The sequence below is a fragment of the Polistes fuscatus genome, unplaced genomic scaffold (genome assembly GCF_010416935.1).
Source record: "Polistes fuscatus isolate 324 unplaced genomic scaffold, CU_Pfus_HIC Scaffold2, whole genome shotgun sequence".
Classification (NCBI taxonomy): domain Eukaryota; kingdom Metazoa; phylum Arthropoda; class Insecta; order Hymenoptera; family Vespidae; genus Polistes; species Polistes fuscatus.
Window position 1 is genome coordinate 8,779,835 of NW_025113096.1, and position 23,218 is coordinate 8,803,052.

Genomic DNA, 23,218 nt, shown 5'->3' on the forward strand with positions numbered 1-23,218 from the left:
ATAACAGTTAAAGTAATACTGTTTATGTATGTAAATCAAATTGTAAAATACCTTTTCATGTTTATATTTAAGTTCTATTATCTATAGTTGTAGCAAATTATTGTAAGAAATGTCAGTCTACTGAAATTTTCTATGCAAAATTTATAACAAAAAAAAATTTTAATATATAACAATACACATTTTCAAATCACAGGTTGAAGATCAATAAATGAATAATGAAAATGTAAAAATAATTTTGCTAAATATAGATTAACGATTTTGTAACAGATAACTTTATCTGTTCTAATATTAATTTTACTAATTGTAAGAGAGATTTTTTGTTTCTCAAGGCCTTGATTTCTTTTTGTTAGCAGAAAAGATCAAGCTTTGGTGTGTAAGTTACTTATATAGATGTATTCATAAGTATAGAAGTGTTATAATTATGACATACTGATATTTCTGTACGACACATACAAAAAGTATGAAATTCTATTTAAAAAGTTATGCATACTTTTTAATATAATTTAAAAACCAAGCAAAATATTTTGAAAATAAAAAAAAGAAAAGCTAAAAATAAATTATAATACATATTAAACTAAACGTAAATATGATTAGTTAAATAAAATATGGGACTGTTGAGTATGCTTCGCTCTGAACTAGAAGTAATGCAGTAGGGCAGTGTCATGTTACTATTTTAAATATGGTTAAAACACATCAAAAGTTGGTGTGTATAATAATAATGTTATTGTAATATTAATTATTCATTATTAAGTTGTGAATTTTCTAAATATAAATAATTTTGTTTATATGGAATTTCCTATGATTTGTTCAACTATACTTTAAAAAATGTAATTATTATGCCTGAATTTATAAATCATTATTACTTCTATAAATGAGATATACAACAAAAAATGTAAGGATTTAAAAGAATAGATAAGCTTCATTGCTTATATAATGTAAGTACAGAGCACTCAAAATTAATATGTTACATTTCGTCAGATATTAGTAGAAAATTTATCATAGCAAGTCAATAAAATCTGAATTAAGTTACAAATTAAATATATGTAGATTCGACCATTAGACTCGCCTTATATAATTATTTACAAAGCAGACTAAATTATAAAATCCGTATCAAAACTGTCATTATATGATTAACATTAGAATTTTAAAAGCTATTAAACTAGAAACTAATAAAACTGTAGAACATTTGGCATGTTTATAATTTTATTCAGTCGTGAAGTGAAATTTGTTAATTAAGAACAAGTTTTACCAATATCTATATTTTTTTATGCAATCGTTACCCAAGTCAACCACGACTAAATGATTGTCTGCTAGTACCGCAATGCCTGATGGACGTCGTAATTTTGAACTATGAGAATCAATTTCAGTTAAAATATTACCTCCTCCCAGCTTTAAGACTTGAATGATGCTTCGACCTTTATCTGTACGAGTAGCAAGTATTTTGCCTTCTGCATCTACTGTTATACCACCATATATGCCTCTATCTATTGGACATATAATATATAAACAATTAATAAACTACTATTATATGTATAATAAATAATAAACAAAATATAACTACTTTTTCCTTCAGCATATATTTCTTCAGAGAAATCACCCTTGGCAGAAAATACTTGAATTCGACTATCAGCAACTAAAATTTCTCCAGCAGGGCCAACAGTTACAGAATTAATTAATTTAAAGGTGCCCCTTTTTCCAACCTGTTCATTAGTAATTTATTTTGTATAAAATATGTTTAATAAACATGATGATCTAGCTTATAGAAACTAACCTGAAATAGTATTTTACCATCAGAATCAAATACAAAAACACAACTTTGTCCATTATCAGCAACAAGTATATGCCCATAACTTCTATCTACTGCTATATCAATTGGTTCCTATATAAAATAATATTATTTACGAGAAACATAAATAATATATTTATTAAGAAATTACATATAAAATATAAAGAAATGTACTAACTTGAAAGGTATTATGGGAGAAAGATCGAATTGTATCACCTAGTGTATTCATTTCTGTGATTCTCCGTGTCCTCCAATTAACAATTACAAGACCTTGCTGAGATATGGCGATTCCTGTACAACTACGTCCTTCTAAGCCTTCATTAATTATGTGTCTTTGAAATTCTAAATCACTATCTAGTACCTGTCACAATAAATAGAAATAACTTTTTAAATAATATTTAGATATGTGTTTTTTTTTAAATTAAAATCATAAAAAGATTGAATCAATGATGGATAGATTATATAGATCTAAAACATACACGTACCTTGATTCGTGAATTACCAGTATCTAAAATATAAACATTTCTATTATCATCTATTGCAACTCCGACTGGTTGATGAAATTCATTTTCACCATTTCCTCTTCTTCCATAGACTCTAACTGGCTCATTATGTTCCGTGGCATCAAAGAACAATGGATAATCTTTAATAGGTCTCTCAAATACGGATAATTTTAAAATGTAACGACTAGCATATGGTGGCCTAAATAGTACTTCGTAAGTACCATTATCCAAGTCTTTAACTTCAGTTTCAATTGATTGACTTTGATTATCTGATTGAATATTATCTGTTAGCATTAATTCTGCTCCAATAGGATCTCCTCCAACATTACGCGGATGACCATGATAATCAACTGTTTCAACTACAACAACTCCTTGCAGTTTAACTATTGCTGGATCTTTAAGTCTAGCTCTACACAAACCTGTTAAATATTACACAAATTGAAATTTATTCAATATAATAATTATGTTGAGTAGTATTGGGTTGGCAACTAAGTGATTGCGGATTTTGTCGATAGATTATTATTAAAATAACCGCACTCACTTATATAGTTGCCAACCAAATATATAACAAATATTATATTTTATAATAATCAATAATAAACTACCAGGTAATGTTGTACTGGAGCGTATTCTTCCTAAGTTATTAAGAGCTTTTTCTAGTTCAGAAGATGCATTATTATGATTAAATTCAAATGTGATAAAAGCATTCTCCCTTGGTTCACTAAGTGCTATAGCTGCATCAAGTTGATCGGATAAACTTCCAATTCGTTGCGTTATATTTTGAACTTCGATCTATCGAAAAAGGTTGACATTTGAAATTAACAAATGATAAAAAACAAATACTTTTTATAGATACATTCAATATAAAGAAAGGTCGTGTATGTGTGTGTACTTGATATTGCAATCCTTCACATTCTCTTTCAACTTTATTTTTTTCCGCTTCTATTGCGGCATGTTGTTCTTCGAGTACCCGTTTTTTATCTCTAACAGCAGCACTAACAGCAGCTTGTAATTCCACACGACGTTTTTCTACTTTAGAAATAATATCCGTAAATTCTGCATCAACGGCATGTAAACATCTTTCCATGGCAGCATCTAAACGTTGAAGTTCTGTGCTCACAGAATCTTGAGCCTGTGTCAACTTAAATATACCTGTATATTAACCACTTTCTACTTTATCATACAAAAATTACACTAGATAATTTAAAAATGACAATAAAATATACAATTCCCTACCTTAGATATACATTCATTTGCTTTATACAGTAGTATTTCAGACATTCGTTTTATTGCAATGCTAAAAGGAATAATTGTATGTTCTGTACAGCCTGGTGATGTACCTGCGTGTGTACCACTTGTACATATTGTACAAAAAACTGTATCACAAGTTTCACAGAATAGTAATTCTTGATTTATATGTACTGAACACTTTGGGATAACCTACAACAAACAAACATATATATGTATGAAAGCAATTAATATACGATGTTCTAGTTCGATGTTCTTCTTATTTAGTGCTAGAGGTATTAATCTATTTTAAATTTATGCTAATTTATAAAGAAGAATATATAATAAATACAATATGATACCTCTCGTCTTTGTCTCGACATAAGGTCAAGAAGTTGATTGACAAGAAAACTAGGGGGTAACGCAGGAACTCCTCCACGAGGGATAGTTATTAATTCCCTACAAATTGGACATCGAAATGCTCCAGTTTCTCTTGTTTGTGATGCAGCAATTCTTGTTAAACAATGTAAACATACCTAAAAAAATATAAAAAATATTAAAAACAAATTCATCGAATTGATTAATTTGATATATTTAAATACATACTGTGTGAGAGCATGGTAATAGTTTTGGAGTATGTTCTCCACCATCATAAACACATAAACATGTCCCACATGTTAAGAAACTCTCATTAAAATCTTCATAATTTATACTAACTGTTTCTACAAGCATGGAGCTCATGCTGACCATCCTCTCCCCTAGCCGTGTCCTAAAAATTACAGAGAATGATAAAATAGTTTTTACAATAAATATAGGAAGAAGCTATTTTACTTATTATAAATATTTAAAAAGTATATTTATAATATAGGTATCATGTTAATTGGATGAAATTAAAAAATATTAAGAGAGGTATGAGTATATTTCTCTGATTTATTTCAAAATAAATAATAAAATGCACATGCTTATTATTTGTATTGTACTATTTATATATGTATTAATTTTATTTTTATTATACAATTTCCGTTGTTATTTACTTCTTAGATATATTTTTTTAATTCAGAAATATTTATAACTCCAATGAAAAATATATATACATATATACATAAATTATTCTAATTTAAATTTTGAAGTAAAATAATTTGTCAACTTGAAGGTTTAGCCAAAGATTCACTTGTAGTTTCGTTGAGAAATATATATATTGGAGGTATATTGGAGGTAAATACGCTTGGCTGGAAAAAATCAAAATACAAAAAATGCAATAAAAACAAATCCAGGTAACGTTAGTAAACTCACTGTACAGCTAGACGTAGTGCGTCCATAATGGAGTTTGGATTATGTTATGTATCTTTCAGATGAATATTATGCATCTATGGAAGTCTCTGTATATGGCACGCGTTTTTGAAAGCACGTGATAGGTCACTATTGTCCAAAATATTTGATTGGGTAGAAGTGAAATTAGATAAACACTGAATTTACAAAGAGTTAGCCGTCATTTTATTCGTCACTTACTGTCGTCACTATCATCATTATTATCATCATCATCACACACACACACACACATACAAATTCATCTTTTCTTTTCACGCGCAAATTTTGTATCAACATAACAAATGTTTTACATTTCAATTAAAAGATCGATTGATCGACGGTCTACTAAATTGGCAAATTAAAAGACGCGAATCTTGACATGTGCTATCATAAAAAAAAAAAATAGAAACAAGGTAGAATTTACTTAGCAATATTCGCGAAATGGCCATGATCGTTTTCTTTAGATCAAGATGTTTCTTTCTTCCATAGAAAACCGACCAACTGCCAACAATTCACAGCATGAACTTAACACGAAGTACACTGCATTTCCCAAACAAATAAATGGAACGTTTTATGTGCTCATCTGAACGTAGATTATTCTTTATCCCTTTCCTTCTTTCCTTTCTCTCTCTGTGTCTTTCTTTCTTTGTGACAGATGAATAATTCTAAGCGAGTACACGTTCGGACTTCTTCAACGACATTTGCACTAGTAAGGAAGTCGTACGAGTAACACAAAGAACGCCGATTCGAAGATTCGCTGCAATGCACCCATTGTTGTCTCTCAGCTCACTCTTCTTACAGATCTTTTATTCTGGATCAGACGGACCAACCTGACTATATAATATTCCACATACCCTTACAACCTATCTTTTTAAAATCTTCTATTTTCGATGTCATTATTCCTCGATTTATTCTCACTTTACTTTTTAAATTCTTATTATTTACACTTATCGATATCATTTTCAATGTTTCTACTTCTTTCTCCTACTCGCTTGTCATTATCTCCTTGTGGGAGTTATTTATCTTCTCTCTTTCACTTTTTTTTAACTCCTTTTTTCTTTTCTTTTATTTTTTTCTCTCATTTTTAGCTCCTCATTATATATATGTTGTATTCATACTATTTATTCAACTCAATATTTTATGTTTTTTGTTATGTGTAAATTTTTTCTTATTTTTGGTGTAACGAAGCATATATATATATACATTAGATGTTACATGTTGCATGTAGATATAGAATATATTTAAATATCGAAAAGCTTGTAAAGGTATCTCTTCGTTTAGAGGTGCATTGACGAGAAGTTTGGCGTAGAATGAAAGAAAACAGCATGGCGGGAAATAATAGAAACCTGTTACGCGCGAAATTGAAACGTAACGATTCTTACGTATATGCAATTTGTTCTTAAAATGTTATTTTGTTTCTTTATAAGCTAATTTTAATTCTTTTTTTTAACAACACATATATAATAAAATACAAAGTTTGTGGTAGATGTAAAATTGAGATTTATATATTTGCCATTATTTGTTTAAATTGTACCAAACGTATAAATTTATTTCAATATTTAATTGTAAAAATAATTATATTAAAAAAAGAAACATTTTTATTTGAAATAAAAATACGCTAACGAAGCAGATATTTGTATTCAGTACGCAATAGTCAATACTATTTTACATAGGTGTAATGGTCAAATTAATATCAGTATGCTACTCACAATCATTAATAAGAATATGCAAACATGACAAGAATTATCAATATAATCCTATTGGTCTATATAAAAACTTTCTTAATCTAAAACGATCGTACGATAATAATTCTATGATAATATATATGTTATAAACATATTGTATTATACGAAATAACACTCAATGTACTATGATTTTAATACTTTTTTTAATACTTACATGAAGGGACAGCAGCTCATATAGACTTCGTTAATATTCTCAATTTTTAATATTATCTTACGCACTTTTCTATGGATTGTTTACAACGTAAACATTAAATTTTTGCTTGCATGATGTTCATTTCTAATCCATTTTTAATCGTATCGTTGATTTTATTCAGAAAAATATTGATATATATATATTATATCAATATTATGTATATATATAATTATAATATTTAAGTAATATTAACACACAAGATTTTTTTTTTGTAAGCACGCGAATTTCAATTTTATTTTCACTTGTTTGTGCGATATGAAGAAGAATACTTTGATTTTTCTTCGATTAAACACGTAAAAAGATACGGTTTAAATCTTGTAATATTATTTAGGTTTCACGGAAAAGAACAAATTAGTAAATTATCATCATCATCATTATCACTTTCTTTGTCATCATCATTTCTATTAGCATTATATAGTAATAATAATACAGAAAGAAACACTAAATGAACTCGCAATATTTGGTGTTCCTTTCAGTCGTAAATACACTCAGAATGCACTGGTTTTTTTTTTCATTGTTTTTTCTCCTTTCTATAATTTCAACCAAAACTTCCTGATGTTATTTTATAATTTGCAAAATTTGATGAACTTCATTGGTGTTTTTTACAATTTTTTTTTAATTTGTTGGCATTGCATTAAAGTCAAAATGAGGATTTTCCAATCAGATCTTGTGCCACGTTCGTCGCATTTTTCCTTTTACCATGGATGACAGTCGAGATCCGAGTTAAGTTGACACAACAGAAGGGAACGTAGCACTCCTCTATCGATTTTCTTTTTGTCTTTGTTGGTAGCGAAATATGAAGCGAGTCACACAGCAGGTTCAAATGTCATTTTCATTAGTTAACATTTTTCATCTTTTTCTCTTTTTCTCTTCTATTTCTCTTTCTCTTTCTCTCTTTCTCTCACTCTCTCCCTTACTCTCTCTCTCTCTCTCTCTCTCTTTCACTCGCTGACAAAATGTTATAAACGGCACGAGATCTCAAGCCAAGCTTAGAACAGCCGGGGGATGAAAACACGCCCTCGAAACTGTCCTTGTAAATGACGGGGCATGCGCTGTTTTATTTAGGTCACACACCACTTGATGGACTCACGATCGTATCTATGCGAATTTTTCTAACCAGTGCAACCCGATTGAAAGTATTTATCGCGTAGAGTCAAAAAGCAACCCTTAAGATCATATCTATTAGATCTTCACATTTTTTCTATTAATTCTAGTTAGCTATGCGGATTCATATGCTAAACTAGTATTTATTGTAAGAAACTAAAGAGAATATATTATTTTTATTAATATAAAGTTTTATTAACATTATCGCTAAAGATTTAAATATGTTTATGATTATACACAATATGAGATAAAAATAGATTAGCAAACACCTGTTACAATATTTTCGATTATTGCTACGTTATCGATGAAAATTTACAAATATCTAGGCACGATCGAGTTTCGATCACTTAATTCTTATACTTATCAGTGAAGATTATCTTTCCTCGATTAACCAAATCCTCAAATAAAAAGATTATAGTGATTATTATGGCCTATTTTTAATTAGTTCGCGCAGAATTTCATTATTTTAATTGTCTAATATGTAGGCACAATATCAACTCTTAAGGATTCTATTTCACTAATACGACGTTAGATAATATGTGATTTGATCCAATCTATATAACTATAAACTCTTGTGTGAACATCTGGAAATCCTTTGGCGCACGGTGTAACCCAAGAGGCTAAACCAATTTGCACACCATCTAAGACAAGCGGACTACCAGAATCACCCTAAAAGTAAATTATTATGATTTTAATCTTCGATAAAAGGAATTATACGCAATTTAAAAATTTATTAAAGATTTCATTCTAATATTCTTTCTTTCAAATTATTTTTGTACATACGATATTTATTTTGTTGAGTAGATCAATAAGAAAAAAAAATATACAATAAAGGTTGAAAATACTTACATAGCAAACACCATATGTATTGCTATTATCTGTACAAATATTGGTCTTTATAATTGATGGATATATCATTTTGCATTTCGAGAATTCAACAATTTTTAGACTTATTAATTGCATCCAATTTGTGCTCCCACCCGTTCTCTAAAAATTAAATATTCTTATGTAAAATAGATGTTTTATTTATTTGAACAGTAATCGCTAAAGTGAGATCTTATGGTTCAATAACTGATAAATAGAGCTCAATGATATTTTAAACGTTTGTATTTTTGATTTGTGATGATGGCCGTTACCGTGGTATCTCCCCAACCAGTGAATATTGCAGTACAATCCGTCTCATCGATGTCTTCATCTGGGAGTCGAATGGGTCTGATTGCGTTAGAATATTTAAATCTACCAATAATTTTTAAGAGACCAATGTCATTTGCAATAGGTCCTGTTTGATACTCTGAATGAACGATCATTTCCTCCACATCATACGCAATGCCACCTACAAATAAAAAATTACAATATACATTTAAAATGAAAATAGTGTTGATTAAATACTAACATGGATGTTACTTATAATAAGTATATATATATATATATAGAAAGATCTAAGAAAATATTATTTTACCTGAGAGAATACTATTACTGCCAGCTACTACGAATGTATTGCTAATATTACGATTATTAAGACAATGAGCTGCTGTCAAAATCCACTGATCAGCAATAATTGATCCTCCACAAATATGAAATCCGTATACTCGTATGGATACATGATAAGGAAATTCATTATCATCAGCGTCCTTTCCTCCGATTACTCTGCTGGAGATTGGTACAGCACTAACTTTAAAAGAAAACAATTATTTTTCGTATTTAATAAATATATGTGTACATATATGTTATATAAAATATATTTAAATTTATGTGTGAATGTTCGAAAATGGTAATATAACAATTTAATAAAATAGAACTTTCTACAATTTATAAATTCTCTGTAATTCACGATAAAGTTTTTATTTTGCTAAAATTCTATTTATCGATCGCGATGAATGTTTCTTAATATTCTATACACTTTTATATATGTCGATAAGTTTTATTATTATTGATTAGATTTAATCGGAATCATTAATTACCAGTTGCGTTGACTATGAGAACGAAGATGAAGATTCTATAAGCCATTTCGCTTTACGAATAGAGGAAAGAGTCCTCACAATCATATTTATACTTGCATTTATCAGATGTGATATTTACGATCATGAAATTGGCTATTCTGTGAATCAGGTCGTTCGTCATACGATATATACGCTTACGGTTTTCTTTGCATTGCTACAAAATTAAGAGTTGATCGAATATTGATCGTATTGATATTAATTTAATTGTTTTTATAATTGATCGTACGGTACATTTAACTGAATTTCAATCGTATTGTTATTTAGATTTTCATATATCTTATGTATCTATTATATATATATACAAATTATTCATTGTTGAATAATCAGAATTAAAAGAGAGTTTCAAAATTGAAAATTGATATAAGTATCTATGAAATATTAAATTAACAAGATAATTTGTAAACATTTCATCTAAATAGAATATTTCAAATAAAAAGTGCAAGTATTCGTAGAAACATGACAATGAAAGACTTCAGGAATTGGAAAAATTTTTGTATTATTTTCTATTTTAATGAATATCCAAAATTAAATATTATGCTTGCGATCAATATGAATACGAATATCTACTTGTACAGGGAATCTTCAACAAAAATTTATGATATCTGTGAGTAATGCTGACGTAAAGATAAACGCACGTCGATGGTATTAAAGATTATGTACATGGACGATTTTCGACATTGATATTTGCTGATGTACAAGTTTCTAAGGAAAATCTTAAAATATGCATTATGGTTTTCTTTAGAAATACATGCTTGTTTATAATGATCAATAATATTTTATTATTTTTATCTCGTATCAATGAACGAATTATAAAAATATTTTTTACAAATAGGAAAATGTATAGATTTCAACCTAAATTGAAACAAAATCTTTTTTGATATTGCTATTATACCTATACATTTTAAAAATGTTTTAATATCGACATACCACATTGATAACATTGGAAGAAGATCAAATGTAATCGGATAAGTTGAAAGATATTGATCTAGGGCATAGCCGTTGTTATCGTAATCTTTGCATGATTGAACGTTAATATATATAGAGAAAAGAATACAATTTTGATAGGAGAGTAAGTTTCGTAAGTACATATATACCGTTTCGGGAACGTATTCTTTGCCATAATAAATGCGACGAAGAAGCAAGGATGCGAAGATTCGCTCTCAGGCCTTACATACTTGAAGCTGTTCGCTGTACGCGAAGAAAAAGGAAGAGAGCGAAGAAAGAAAGAAAGAAAGAGAGAAAAAATAAAAGTTAAAAGAGAAGAAAAAAATAAGGAAAGGAATAACGAAAAGAAAAAGAGTTAAAAGTTGCACTCGCGTGCATACATTGGTAAGGGGAGACTCGTAGTAAATATTCGGCGCGCTTCTTTATTTATGCGATCTTCAGCAGTTTTCACCCTATTACAACTGCCGAAGCCACCCTGATGGATGAATAAAAGAATGCGCTACGGACTTGATAACGAGGAGAACGAAGAGGAAGGAAGAAAAGAGAGATGTATAAGGGTGGGGAAAGAGAAAGGAGCTGAAGGGTGAGCAGATAAAGAGTAAGAGAAAGAGAAAAAGAAAGAGTGAGAAAGGATGATAGAACATTGGCAAGGCGAGGCAGGTTGGCGAAGACGTTGGTAGGACAGACTTGAAAGAGGAGTAACGAAAAGAGAGAAAAGAAACGGCCCTGTTAACTGGAATCGGTAGGGAGGCAAGGTGAAGCGGATAATCACGAAGAGAGAGATGGGCAGAAGCAGGCAGAGACAGGTGCCCATTCACGCACGTGTGTTCTCTTTTAAGCGGTACTGTAGATGATGCTGGAAAGACGAAGAAGACCACGAGGAGGACCGGCCGGCTTCCTTGTGTCGGCGAAGGATACTTACATTCACTCTACAATCATGCCACACTTGCGGCTCAACGAACATAGTGGGGCAAAACTCCAACGGCGTAGTCTTCATCATCTGACTTTCTCAGAAAATTTTATACAATTATTTTTCATACTTGTTACGTAAAACTTTTAACTCATCCTTTTTTACATCTTAATATGAGAATAAATTTTTTCTAATAATTCCAAGATTAATTTCAAAGATCTTTAATTGACAACGAGATGTATTATGATATTGTATTTGATAATAACAAGTTTTCTACCATCTTAACTTTTAACTTGTATACATCGAACTAATTTCGTATCAACTACAACTCAATGAACAATTACATTCCAACTATTCACTACATACGTAGATATTTCTTCTAACGAGTTTCTTATATCAGCAATTTTTTTGTACAGTGTCATCTTTCTGTCTATGTATAACAAGTTGTACGGAAAGTATGTAGGCGTTGAAGTCTCCATGAATACCTGTTCATGATCAAAGTTACATTGCATTACGGTTGCGTTAGAACTTGGTAGATATAACTTTTAACAATTTTGTTAAACGTTGTATCTTTTTGTTAGATAAAAATAGTATGCATGTAAGAATTCTAACGATTACCAAAAAGCTTACAAAAATGAAGACATTTGCGAAGACTAATTTGCGACTACGCCGCTGATCTGGACCAAAGGGGCCAGGACGAACGATGGGTGGGAAAAGAAATGGAGAAGGGGAAGGGCTACCCATTCGGTAGCAAATGCTGGTAAGCCGTCGCAAGGTCAAGATCAGTTGGTTAATCTCAGCCAGTCAACCAAGGGTCTTGCACCTAACATAACGAACGACCTGATTCTTCGCGCTTCGAACGTCATCCGAGTTTCTTCTTAACGTTTTATTGTAATTAAAACAATTTAGTATAGTGATTCCAAAATAGATAAATATTAAAAAGAATTTAAATTATTTCGAATGTGAATAACGAATTTAATAATATTAATTAATTATTTGATGATTTTACTCGATGAACACAGATCATTTTAAGAAATTACTGATTATGTTGATCCATCAACGATCTTGTATATATGTATATGTAGAATAATCAAAATACCAGCATAAGTCTTACGAGTTATCATAATCAATCCAGTTAAAGTAAAAAGAATTCGGCTGGTTGGAAGATATTTGCTATTTTTCGTTTTCTACAAAACAGGAAATCATTCTCTACGCGTGAAGATCTTCTACGTGAAGTGTTTACCGTAGAAATTTGAACAGTGGTGAAATTCTTCAATCCATATTTAGTGGGTTTTCTGTTATGGAAACTTGCGTACTGATACCGAAAGAGTTCTCGTTAGTTCTTGCCAGTGATCAATCTGCATGTAAAAATGTTTATAAAAATGATTCGGACTCGTTTGTCACAAATCTACGAATATCGGTGTGGTCTAATGTCTTCATCCCATTGGGCACACTTATCTATCCGTTTCAGGGATCAATTAGATTCGATAAGATTGATCTGTACTCTCTTCTCGATGACAACGACGTAAGTATACGTCTACCTTTTGTTTTTTCTCTTTTTCGCATCTTTTCATTCTCTATAAAAACAGATTATTAGAGTAATATAATTATGCACACATCTCCGAGTAACAAATTTTAAAACGTTTATAGTTATATCTATCGAATTATCTCTCTTATAATGAATCGAAATTGCTGCAGTTATTATTCGAGCATTCTTAAATATTTCTCATATTGCAATTGGAAGAAACGTTGATAAGTCTTTGATATCGTTTTTCCCGTGCGATTACATTCGCTACCCTCTTAGCGTACTATGACGAGCTGCTAGCTGCCTATTAAAGCGATCCGCTTTTAGATCAGACGCGAGTACGGTTGCTATGACGAAGTCTTTTCGAACTACAATCTTAACAAGCGTCAGTGTAACTGGATAAGGTTTCTTCATATCATTCAAGCAGATGACGAACAAGTTAATCTTATTGGGACGAAGGTAAAGGGTAAGTCAAGCGTTCATTCATTACCATTTCTTTGAACCTTTATAAATAATAATTATATCTTCTTAAAATTGTGTTCAACGATTCGTAATGTTATTTTAGGTGAGCCGATCTTTGAAGTTATCAAAGATGTTCAGCCAGATACTGAATTAGTAGCTTGGTTCCCACCAGTAACATATCCAGATTTTATTTTTATTTCTCACGATATGTGTATGAGATCTGCACTTTACAGATGTTTGATCGATAGTATCGTAGATGGTGGGTTCAACATTTTTATGCAAACTTTTTTTTGCAAGACATTTCAATGTTTCCAAAATTAAATCAAAAATATTTGGTGATTTTCGACATTTTAGAATCACCTTTGGATCTATCCATGGCTTTACTTTCTCAACATATATCACCATCGATACAGCACTCTTATTATGAACCTGATGAATATGAATCAACCTCCGAGGAATCATCATCATCTACACTATCATTAGTTGGTGATCATCTTGATTGTAGTATTTTAACTACTATAAAGAGAGGTGACAAAGTACTTTTGCCATGCGAAGTATGCGGTAAATCTTTCGATCGTCCATCACTCTTGAAAAGGCACACTAGAACGCATACCGGTAAGAACATCAATATAAACGATATATATCTGATGTATTGGGAGAATAAAGAATCATTGTTTTCTTCATTACATTATTAGTAATGGTAATAAACAAAAAATAAGTATTATATTATGTTGTACAATATTCATGTTCATTTAAAGGAGAGAAACCACACGTTTGTATGGTATGCAGTAAAGGTTTCTCGACATCAAGTTCTCTAAATACACACAAGCGTATTCATAGCGGTGAAAAACCTCATCAATGTCTCGTATGTGGCAAAAAATTTACGGCATCTTCGAATCTTTATTATCATAGGATGACTCACATCAAGGTAGGAGCTTAATATCTAAAGTATCCTAATCATAATAATTTATGGAAATGCATTAATAACTTAAATATATTCTAAAAAGACACAAAAAAAAATATTAATGACACAAAGAATAATATAGAAATGTTAAATAAAAATATAATTATAAATAAATAAATAGAAAGAGTTACTTAATTTTTTTAAATAATTTAAAAAAAGTATAAGTTTAACGATAATCAGTTCGGGGACAACCAATATTATCCAATATTGATAATTAAAAATTCTATATTACAGGAGAAACCGCACAAATGTTTGCAATGCTCTAAATCATTCCCAACTCCTGGAGATTTGAAGAGTCACATGTACGTTCATAACGGATTATGGCCATTTAGGTGTCAAATTTGTAATCGTGGATTTAGTAAACCAACGAATCTAAAGAATCATATGTTATTGCATCTTGGAAGATGTTCGAATAAGAAATTCATTGAATCGATTCCGGACTTGTGACTTTTTATGACAGTATATTAGTCACTAGTCGCATAGTGAAAAGGTAATGAATACTTTATTAACATAGCCTGTGTACACTTATGTTATTTATATTAATTATATTTGATCTCCGCTGCATATGTATTTCTCAAACATTATCAACAATTAATATATTATTAAAGAAATACTAAACAATGGAAGGCAAATCATTGAGCAAATAACGTTTTATTGTTCAAAAAGTTAGTGTTACAAACAACCTTGATGAGGTGCTTAAGTCAATTTGTATTCCATTATTTGCCAGTATTTATTGTTATCTAGAATATCGCATAAGAATTTAGAATTCGATTTTTTCTAACTATAAATAATATAAGATAATGTACTCAATAACCAATAAATTTAATACGACAAATGAAGGACAGTTTGTGCAATCGAGACGAACACTTTGGTAGGCTTAAAGCCAAATGCAATTTTTACGTTGTTATTATCTAAGCGCATTGATTGTAAGTAATTTTTTCTTAGTTTTTTTCTTTTTTTTTTGTTACACAATATATAGATACAGAGTATAAAATTATACGATAATTTTACCTTTTCTTCTGTAATTATTCTGCCGAACTGAACAGATTTTGGAAAATGTATGTATATAGATTGCACATGTCATTTTTTTTTATACAACTTATCATGTAAGTACCTATGTATATTTCTTTTTTTAAGCACCGGAACCACCACTGCCAAGTCCCGCTTTCGTATCTGAAGGTACTTGCTTTTGAAAGCAGTCTTCCAAAAACTGAGCCATGGATAAGTATAAGTGTTTTTTTACACCCGTTAAAGTATGACTCACATCTGGATACACCTAATGTAGTAAAGAAAAAGAAAAAATAACAGAACATTTTGTATATTTGGATTATAATTCTAGATACGTCAACTTATGTATGTCACACGTAGCAAAGTATAGGATGTAATGAGAAATAATTTTTATTCACAAATTTTCATCGATGAATAATATCTTTTCCAGAGCTATATAGTTTATAAATAATACGTGCGACATAAAGTAGAACGTATCTAAAGGTTAATGTTCATAGAAGTTATTTTTTAAGCGACAGCCGATATCTATTGAGTTTTCATATAATATTACATCAATTTTATGATAAATTTAATATACATATCTATATATACAAACTTAAATACGTAATCTTTATATTTCTTTTATGATTACAACATGTCTATATAGATACCGTACATATATTACGAAAATGTTTTGTTTTCATTTCATGTCATTTTACTATCAATTTACTGCTGATTTAGATTCCGTGATTTTATGTCAAAACTATTGATTACATACGTAGACTTTGATTTCTATATAATCACTTTAATCTCTCGTAAACACTGTTTAAAATATATAGTAATAAGTAGGTTTTCCACACATGACTCCGGCTATGTGCTTTATTACTTGTATAAAAGAAAGTTGACTGCAAAAAGCGTAACCACCATGCAATAAATATGCAATAGGCGATATTTAAAGAACTTACTTTTAAATTTTATGTATGTACATATTTGATACCCAAATATAAGAATCCACGATTTTTTCTTTCCATATCATGTCCGATCAGCTTCTTGTTGCATTGTAATTACTGTCAATAGCAATCAGATAATCAACAGATATCGACTGGTATACGATACGAAATTATCGATGAAAAAAATAAAGAATGCCTTTACGGTCGAAAGGTTGTGAGAATACCTGTTGTCGAAAGAGAATGGCCTTTTTCGCAAGGTGACGCGCAAGTGCCATGGATTGTTGAAATTGAACGTTATCATCTGCAGTTCCGTGAACTAAATAAAACATTTTATCACGTAGATGCTCGATTTTGTTGTAAACATCGGAATCAGCGTAACCTTTGTAATTAGAAGTAACGTTTGGTAATCCCATGTATCTCTCGGCATAAGCAGAATCTGTAATAAATTTATTTACGAAACAGCGCCAGACCTAGTAATCTCTTATGATATACATCGATAGACATATAATTAATTATGTTGATAGACGATAATAAATTTTCTTTATAAATAAAATAAACATTGTCTATATTTTAATCGTAATAAAAAAAATACAAAAACAAATATTGTCGAATACTTTTTTTATACCGTGGAGTTTCCACGAAACGATAGGTGCCACGCTTATTCCACAATGAAAAACGTTTTGTCCGGGATGAGCTAGAGCTAATGTTGCAACGAAACCACCATAACTCCAACCCCAAACTGCGACGCACCGTTTGTCTATAAAGTGTAACGAATCTCTCAAATATCTAAAACAGAGATTTAAAATACATTTAAGAAAAATTATAAAAGCATTTTTGCAAAAATTAGATATAAAAGTTCGAAACCTACTCCGTAACTTCTAATTGATCAGCTACTTCGGCAGTACCAAGCTTATAATAAACTTCATGAAGTAGTTTGTATCCTTGACCGCCGCTACCTCGACCATCTATCTGGGCCACGATAATACCTTTATAACTGGCTAAATATGTATTCCAGTCGATTTTAAACATCTCCGTCACCAACTGAGATCCTGGTGCTCCATATCTACACATTTATAAATATAAATATATCGGCATGCGATACTATTTATCTTTTAAGCTTATTTGATATACATACACCTGTACAACTAGAGGATAACGCGTGATTTCGTCCTCTCGCAAACCAGGTGGTAAATGTAATCTTACTTGTGCGTTGTAACCACCACTTATCTGTACCGGGAATGTTTTCACTTGTGGAAGAGCGATCTTAGATATTTTTTCCTAATAAAAATATTTATATATACATAGTCGGTAAATATTAAGAAAGAGCAATAATAGAAAACACTAACACGTAACACTGTGTTATTCTGTAGAACACTCAACAATCGTGGCATTGGCGTATCAGTTTTATAAAGTGAGATCGTAGGTATCCCAGGACCAAGACATTCTAGAACGAAGTAGTCCAATCCATAAGACGGAAAAATGGCGTGATGATATTGACAAGGTGGTTCCTCTGAATCTGAAAAAATATACGTGAAATAATATTAATTTGATTTGATTCGTTTCGATAATTTAACTTGCGTTTTTATGCATAACTATTCGGGACTGGCTTCGTCGCTTCCCTCTTAAGAAAAGGAATCCTACTATATTTATAGATCACGCACTGACACGAAATAGAAAATAGATAGGAAAAGAAATTGAATAGTAATAGTGCAATAAAAATTGAATTTTATACATATATCTATGGACTGTCATAAGCAAGAAGTGCGATTGCTCCTTAATTAGAATAGTAGTCTGCATTCTTTTATTCCACTATTCGATGCATTATAGAGCAGCTTACCCATCATTCAAAATATTCCAGATGTTCGAAGCATGCTAATGTAGAATATATTGGGTGTACCGCAGCTAGTATGTCAGCTTCAAATGGCGGATTCCTGAGATAAAAATCCTTAAAAAAGGGTTGTATACAGTGGATGAAAAATCAACAATTATCGTGACATAAATAATCAAAAACCAATAAATCAGGGTAGAAGCATTCATGCAAAGTAGTATGCAAGAGTGGAAGAGCAGTATTGTTGTTCTATTGAATTTGTTTGGTAAGTATATTCAGTAAAGAATTTTCCAAATAATACAAAATACAAAAAACAAACTTACTAATAATTGATATTCGTATGAAACTATTGTGTAATTGTTATTAATAAATTGTGTTAATAACTAATTAAAAAGTATTTTTATAATAAATGAAATAAATAATCAAAATAAGGGGGCTAGGATGATTAAAAAAATGTATATAAATAATAATCGTGTGAAGTGATACACCCTGTATATTCTATATGTCCGTGGATATATGTTATGTGTAAATGTGCAGCAGAGTACTAACTATGATAGTTAATTCTACCTTTCCAAAACTGAAATTACTTCTATAATTAACATTAGAAAAATGCATGACAATTATTGAAGAATACAATACACTGTGATAATGAAGAAATAGTATAGAACGCACGCGTTATGAACATTGCAACAAGTGTCGTGTACTCACTAGAAGCATGCGAAGTTTTTGATTTCTGCTTTTTTGCTTTTTCTTTTGCACGTCGCTGTTCCTTATCTTCAGGACTTTCCGTTTGTACGTCATAATCCTCGTGAAAATTATTTCCCATCCATCCATTACGACGATCCGAAAATGTTGTATGATAGCTGCTTTGATCGTTATTTATTTTAGTAGATTGAGCGTTACACGTGATGCAAATTGCAGGATGCGAAGAAGCATCCTGAGGTATAAGTGAACTGACCCGATATAAGTGTCTTTGTCCAGGACGCATTGGTGGTATACCTATGAAATATCTGAAAGAATTTAGTAGATTTTGAATTAATTTAAATGTGTAGCTACTAATATATTCCAAACTCTTCGTTCACATACATGGTATTGTTGACTTTATTCCACCCTAATATTTTAACAACTTCTAATCGTCCATGTGTCAAGGATGTCTGTATCTTTCGAAGCACATTTACTAATACAATATGCTTAAAAGATCCAGCATGTCCATCTGATATAGGACTGATCGATATGTAACTGGTGCCATTAGCTGAGAACAGTGGTGCCTCTGGTGGTGTATCAACCCATCCGTGTTCATCACTATTTATTCTTTGTATCTCCTATCAAAATATTGTATTATTCAGACATATATGTTAAGTTTCTTTTAATATTAAATACAATTTAAACAGTTACAAACCTGACAATGCCACATAGGACTTTTACAAATTGTTACGACTGAGAGATTCTGAGTTCTGGTTAACCACGATATACAAACTTCCGTTAATGATACCCAGGAAGCAGTAGTAAAATAATGATCTCTATAATAAATGAAATGAAGTATTATCATGTGTTTGCCATGAGGATTTATAAATACACTATATGAATATATTAAATTTTCATTATGGATGAATATCGTTGTAGAAAAAATAAAGAAGATTCTAAGTATAAATGTTATAAAAAAAAGCTGTATAAAATTTATCCAAAATTTTTCTAAATCGCTAATAAGTAAACTCACACGTGTTCGATGACAGGGGGTGGTTTCACTACTTTCGTATGAATATTCTTTGGATCAGCAAGATCAGCGACATATAGATGCACGGAAGGATTTGGAGTTCCTGGCTACAAAATATTATTTTATTCTATTTGCATTTTGACGGTATATAATGTAACAAGGATATTTCGCAAAAAGAAGGGTATGCGTGATAATAATCATAAGAAAATGTTAATTAATTCGATATAAACTATTTTAATCCAAAAATTATTTTAACGTTGCTATTAAAAAATGATGCATACTTCAACTCTTGAAGAAGATTAATATACCTTAGGATATCTTAAAGATCGTATATCAGGATACAAAGCCCTATTTTCTTCTCCAAACCAAGGAATATGCATTTCTTCAACTACCGAATCATTAAATGATGCATAAAGCATCATATGACCATCGGGTGACATCCAGATTGCTTCGGCGCTATGTAAAATCTCTTCTGTAAATAGACATTAAAATTCTCCGTTTATAATAATCAAAATTGAACACTTTATGATTAGATTAAATGGAAGAAGATTTACCTTCGTATAACCAATCTGGTAGACCATTAGATAGAATTCCAGGTACTGCAGTATCAGTTACGCGATAACCCATGTTACTCAAAGGACCCGTTCTATAATAAATATCATAATCTTGTACCATAACGAGTCCATGGCCACGAGGTGTCCATTTAGCTAACAGCAGATAAGGATGAACCTCCTTTTCAGGATAAGGTGTCAATGGTATTGTATCTCTGTAATAAGAGAGTCCTTGATAATTTTTCGATCAAAATATAATTATAATAATGTAGGGACGTGTAATATATATAACTCATACTAACTGTGTGTTCACGTCATAGACTATATATTGAGCTAAATAAGAATATCTAAATAATTTTTTCATATTTTGAGCAAGTAACAAATATTTGTGGTCCGGTGATAGCGAGAATTTGGCAGGATTTAATCTTCTCTGTAATGTAAGTGTTTAACAATAAAAACAAAAAATTTATATAAATATATATTTGATTTTATTTATAATGATAGCATTTTAGTTTTTCGTTGAAACTTACAAATGTTTCTTTTGACATCAAACTACGCGATGTTAAATTAGCATCAGATGCATCCAGTAAAGAAATACCACCTGAAAAATCCCTATAGCATATATGACGATTGCTCACCCAGGATCCATTAAAGAGCAACGGAGACAATTCACCCGAAAGAAGCTATAAAATAATAATTTGATATTTATAAATATTCTTCTATACGATCATGAATACAAATAAACGGATATACAACCTCGGAGAGTTGTAAACGTGTACCACGAACTCTGGGCCCTTCATCAGGTGGTGTGAGTAAAGCAACTGATGTGACAATAAGGGCTAAAACCGCAACGATCACGAGCAAAGCTATTAAAATCCCACGCCAGTTCCTTTGATTTGGATTAGCCGACACTAGCTCCTATGACAAAGGCTCTTACTAATATTTCTATTGTTAAACAAAAATTTACACGAGTGCACAATCAGAGATGTTAATAATATTTTATTTGAAATATTAAAAATAAATATTTACACATTTGTTTAACTAATTTTTTAAAATATTGATTTATAATGTCAAGGAAATTTTCTTAAATTATTCATATTAAATATAGAAGTAGACAAAAGAGGTAGACAATTATAGCTTTATTGATTTATTGCTTACGTACTAACAGGTGTGATTGTGATTCGTATTTTTCGAGAAAATAATAAATATATAATATAATATTCATAAAAGAGGAAAAATATGAAGTGAGAGTTCAGTCGAGTTTAGTATGTATGTTAGTCAGCTGCTGTAGCTTAATCGATAGAAGAAGGGCCAGTACAGAATTGTACGTCAGTCAACTCACGCATAAATGTGCATTTGCTGTCATCACAGAGAACATGGAATTGTGTAAAAATTATTTTCAAGTATAAAATTTCAAATTTGAACGAAATGGATCGAATGAAAATTTGAAAAAATTTTTCTTGTTTTTAAATTTATCAATATAAAAATATAATTTAAATTATTTTATATTATATTAAATCAATCTTGATTCATTTATGCTAAAAGTTTAAATAATCGAGTAATTTTTTTTGTTACAAAATCTTTTTCATTTATACTTTTCATCATAGATATCTGTATGTGTAGATATATTCATGTGTATTTATATTCGTGTATTTATGACTTTTTAAAAAAATCAGAAGGAGTGTGACCTGATGAAACGAATCTATTTAGATTTTACATTAAGATTTCATTCATCAACTCCATTGAATTCTTTTGCTAATTGTAAAATATTTGGCTTTTAGCGCGATATGTTATTATTAAGAAGCAATTATTTATATATATTAAATGAAATAATACCACATATTCTTGATTCTCTGCGAAGGGTAACATTAATTATAAAAACGTAAATTGTTTCCTGCTAAAAAAAAGCCTCCTCTAATAACTTTGCTGTAATAAAAAATTATTTGAAGCTCAATAACATTACTATAATATCAAAAATCGTAAATGTCTCTTGTCTTATCGAAAGTTTGGTAACATTAGTTTTGAATGATTCTGACGATCATTGAAATGAAGCAATGAGAAAATAATTAAATAGGAATACTTAATTTAAGATAATTAATTACCTCGTCGTCGTAAATATTATCGTGATCTGCCATTAGGAAAGTAGCTCTTGTCTCTCACGTCCACTTCAAAGAGATCAACAGGACAGAGCGATGCTCGTCCTTTATCTTTCGTAAACTTCTGAAATCATCATCAATTTAAAGGCAAACCGGATGATTTTACCTATTAAAAACACACAGAAGTACACTTTCGTATTTCTCCGTTCCACTTGCAATGTGTGGACCTTTGACACTGAGGGAAAATCTCTCGGATGGTCTGGATGCTGCAAGGGTGGAGTTTGCGCGATGCAATACCTGCGCTCTGATGTAAACGAGATAATTCAATGAATTGAAAAATATCCGAAGACTTTTGCTATTTTTATATATATTTCCCTCTAGATTTTCCCAAAGGATTATCCGAATTTTGAGCAAAAGATA

The 23,218-nt window shown here is 30.4% G+C and overlaps 4 protein-coding genes across 10 annotated transcripts; 1 reads left to right on the forward strand and 3 right to left on the reverse strand.

Annotated features, from left to right (window-relative positions):
• Positions 1-893: 893 nt before the first annotated feature.
• LOC122516541 (tripartite motif-containing protein 2-like) lies at positions 894-7,856 on the reverse strand. 2 transcript variants are annotated; one of them, XM_043634424.1, is made up of 12 exons: positions 6,724-7,856; positions 4,810-6,170; positions 4,123-4,285; positions 3,879-4,052; positions 3,526-3,729; positions 3,182-3,430; positions 2,895-3,081; positions 2,272-2,708; positions 1,965-2,147; positions 1,772-1,879; positions 1,562-1,700; positions 894-1,484 (listed from the first exon to the last, which is right to left on the reverse strand). In XM_043634424.1, the coding sequence occupies exons 2-12, from the start codon at positions 4,833-4,835 to the stop codon at positions 1,246-1,248; spliced, it is 2,109 nt and encodes a 702-aa protein (XP_043490359.1). In that variant the 5' UTR covers positions 4,836-6,170; positions 6,724-7,856; the 3' UTR covers positions 894-1,245. The 2 variants fall into 2 exon arrangements, with proteins under 2 accessions (XP_043490359.1, XP_043490360.1); XM_043634425.1 differs by lacking the exon at positions 4,810-6,170.
• Positions 7,857-7,878: 22 nt separating this feature from the next.
• LOC122516542 (histone-lysine N-methyltransferase PRDM9-like) lies at positions 7,879-15,304 on the forward strand. 4 transcript variants are annotated; one of them, XM_043634427.1, is made up of 7 exons: positions 7,879-8,014; positions 12,920-13,246; positions 13,574-13,712; positions 13,812-13,967; positions 14,063-14,323; positions 14,467-14,636; positions 14,907-15,304. In XM_043634427.1, the coding sequence occupies exons 2-7, from the start codon at positions 13,022-13,024 to the stop codon at positions 15,117-15,119; spliced, it is 1,164 nt and encodes a 387-aa protein (XP_043490362.1). In that variant the 5' UTR covers positions 7,879-8,014; positions 12,920-13,021; the 3' UTR covers positions 15,120-15,304. The 4 variants fall into 4 exon arrangements, with proteins under 4 accessions (XP_043490362.1, XP_043490363.1, XP_043490364.1 ...); XM_043634428.1 differs by lacking the exon at positions 7,879-8,014 and adding an exon at positions 8,300-8,541; XM_043634429.1 differs by lacking the exon at positions 7,879-8,014 and adding an exon at positions 12,155-12,481.
• Positions 8,393-10,825, reverse strand: LOC122516543 (chymotrypsin-1-like). Its single transcript, XM_043634431.1, has 5 exons — positions 9,828-10,825; positions 9,326-9,538; positions 9,003-9,199; positions 8,716-8,853; positions 8,393-8,535 (listed from the first exon to the last, which is right to left on the reverse strand). The coding sequence occupies exons 1-5, from the start codon at positions 9,871-9,873 to the stop codon at positions 8,395-8,397; spliced, it is 735 nt and encodes a 244-aa protein (XP_043490366.1). The 5' UTR covers positions 9,874-10,825; the 3' UTR covers positions 8,393-8,394.
• LOC122516540 (inactive dipeptidyl peptidase 10) lies at positions 15,156-23,052 on the reverse strand. Of its 3 annotated transcripts, XR_006303596.1 has the most exons (17): positions 22,805-23,052; positions 21,459-21,620; positions 21,233-21,385; positions 21,005-21,132; positions 20,706-20,917; positions 20,460-20,623; positions 20,155-20,258; positions 19,837-19,957; positions 19,524-19,759; positions 19,146-19,447; positions 17,956-18,125; positions 17,745-17,887; positions 17,478-17,672; positions 17,235-17,395; positions 16,834-17,045; positions 16,625-16,726; positions 15,861-15,948 (listed from the first exon to the last, which is right to left on the reverse strand). XR_006303596.1 is itself a non-coding variant. In XM_043634423.1 (16 exons), exons 1-16 carry the CDS (start codon positions 22,835-22,837, stop codon positions 15,805-15,807), a joined length of 2,637 nt encoding a protein of 878 aa, XP_043490358.1. In that variant the 5' UTR covers positions 22,838-23,051; the 3' UTR covers positions 15,156-15,804. The 3 variants fall into 3 exon arrangements, 2 of the variants coding, with proteins under 2 accessions (XP_043490358.1, XP_043490357.1); XM_043634423.1 differs by lacking the exon at positions 16,625-16,726 and having other exon boundaries at positions 15,156-15,948; positions 21,459-21,617; positions 22,805-23,051; XM_043634422.1 differs by lacking the exon at positions 16,625-16,726 and having other exon boundaries at positions 15,156-15,948; positions 22,805-23,050.
• Positions 23,053-23,218: the final 166 nt, after the last annotated feature.

Excerpts from the sequence above, each read along its gene's own strand:
- LOC122516541 (XM_043634424.1), bottom strand. The coding sequence starts at position 4,835 with ATGGACGCACTACGTCTAGCTGTACA. Across the intron at positions 2,148-2,271 it reads CTGGTAATTCACGAATCAAG|GTACTAGATAGTGATTTAGA; the intron begins GTACGTGTATGT and ends TTATTGTGACAG. Across the intron at positions 1,485-1,561 it reads AATATATGCTGAAGGAAAAA|ATAGAGGCATATATGGTGGT; the intron begins GTAGTTATATTT and ends TATGTCCAATAG.
- LOC122516543 (XM_043634431.1), bottom strand. The coding sequence starts at position 9,873 with ATGGCTTATAGAATCTTCATCTTCGTTCTCATAGTCAACGCAACTG. Across the intron at positions 9,539-9,827 it reads TCTCATAGTCAACGCAACTG|TTAGTGCTGTACCAATCTCC; the intron begins GTAATTAATGAT and ends TTTCTTTTAAAG. Across the intron at positions 9,200-9,325 it reads CAGTAATAGTATTCTCTCAG|GTGGCATTGCGTATGATGTG; the intron begins GTAAAATAATAT and ends TTTTATTTGTAG.
- LOC122516542 (XM_043634427.1), top strand. The coding sequence starts at position 13,022 with ATGGAAACTTGCGTACTGATACCGAAAGAGTTCTCGTTAGTTCTTGCC. Across the intron at positions 13,247-13,573 it reads CTCTTCTCGATGACAACGAC|ATCAGACGCGAGTACGGTTG; the intron begins GTAAGTATACGT and ends ATCCGCTTTTAG. Across the intron at positions 14,637-14,906 it reads ATAGGATGACTCACATCAAG|GAGAAACCGCACAAATGTTT; the intron begins GTAGGAGCTTAA and ends TCTATATTACAG.
- LOC122516540 (XM_043634422.1), bottom strand. The coding sequence starts at position 22,837 with ATGGCAGATCACGATAATATTTACGACGACGAG. Across the intron at positions 21,386-21,458 it reads CACGTTTACAACTCTCCGAG|CTTCTTTCGGGTGAATTGTC; the intron begins GTTGTATATCCG and ends ATTATTTTATAG. Across the intron at positions 15,949-16,833 it reads CCATTCTCTTTCGACAACAG|GTGTATCCAGATGTGAGTCA; the intron begins GTATTCTCACAA and ends TTACTACATTAG.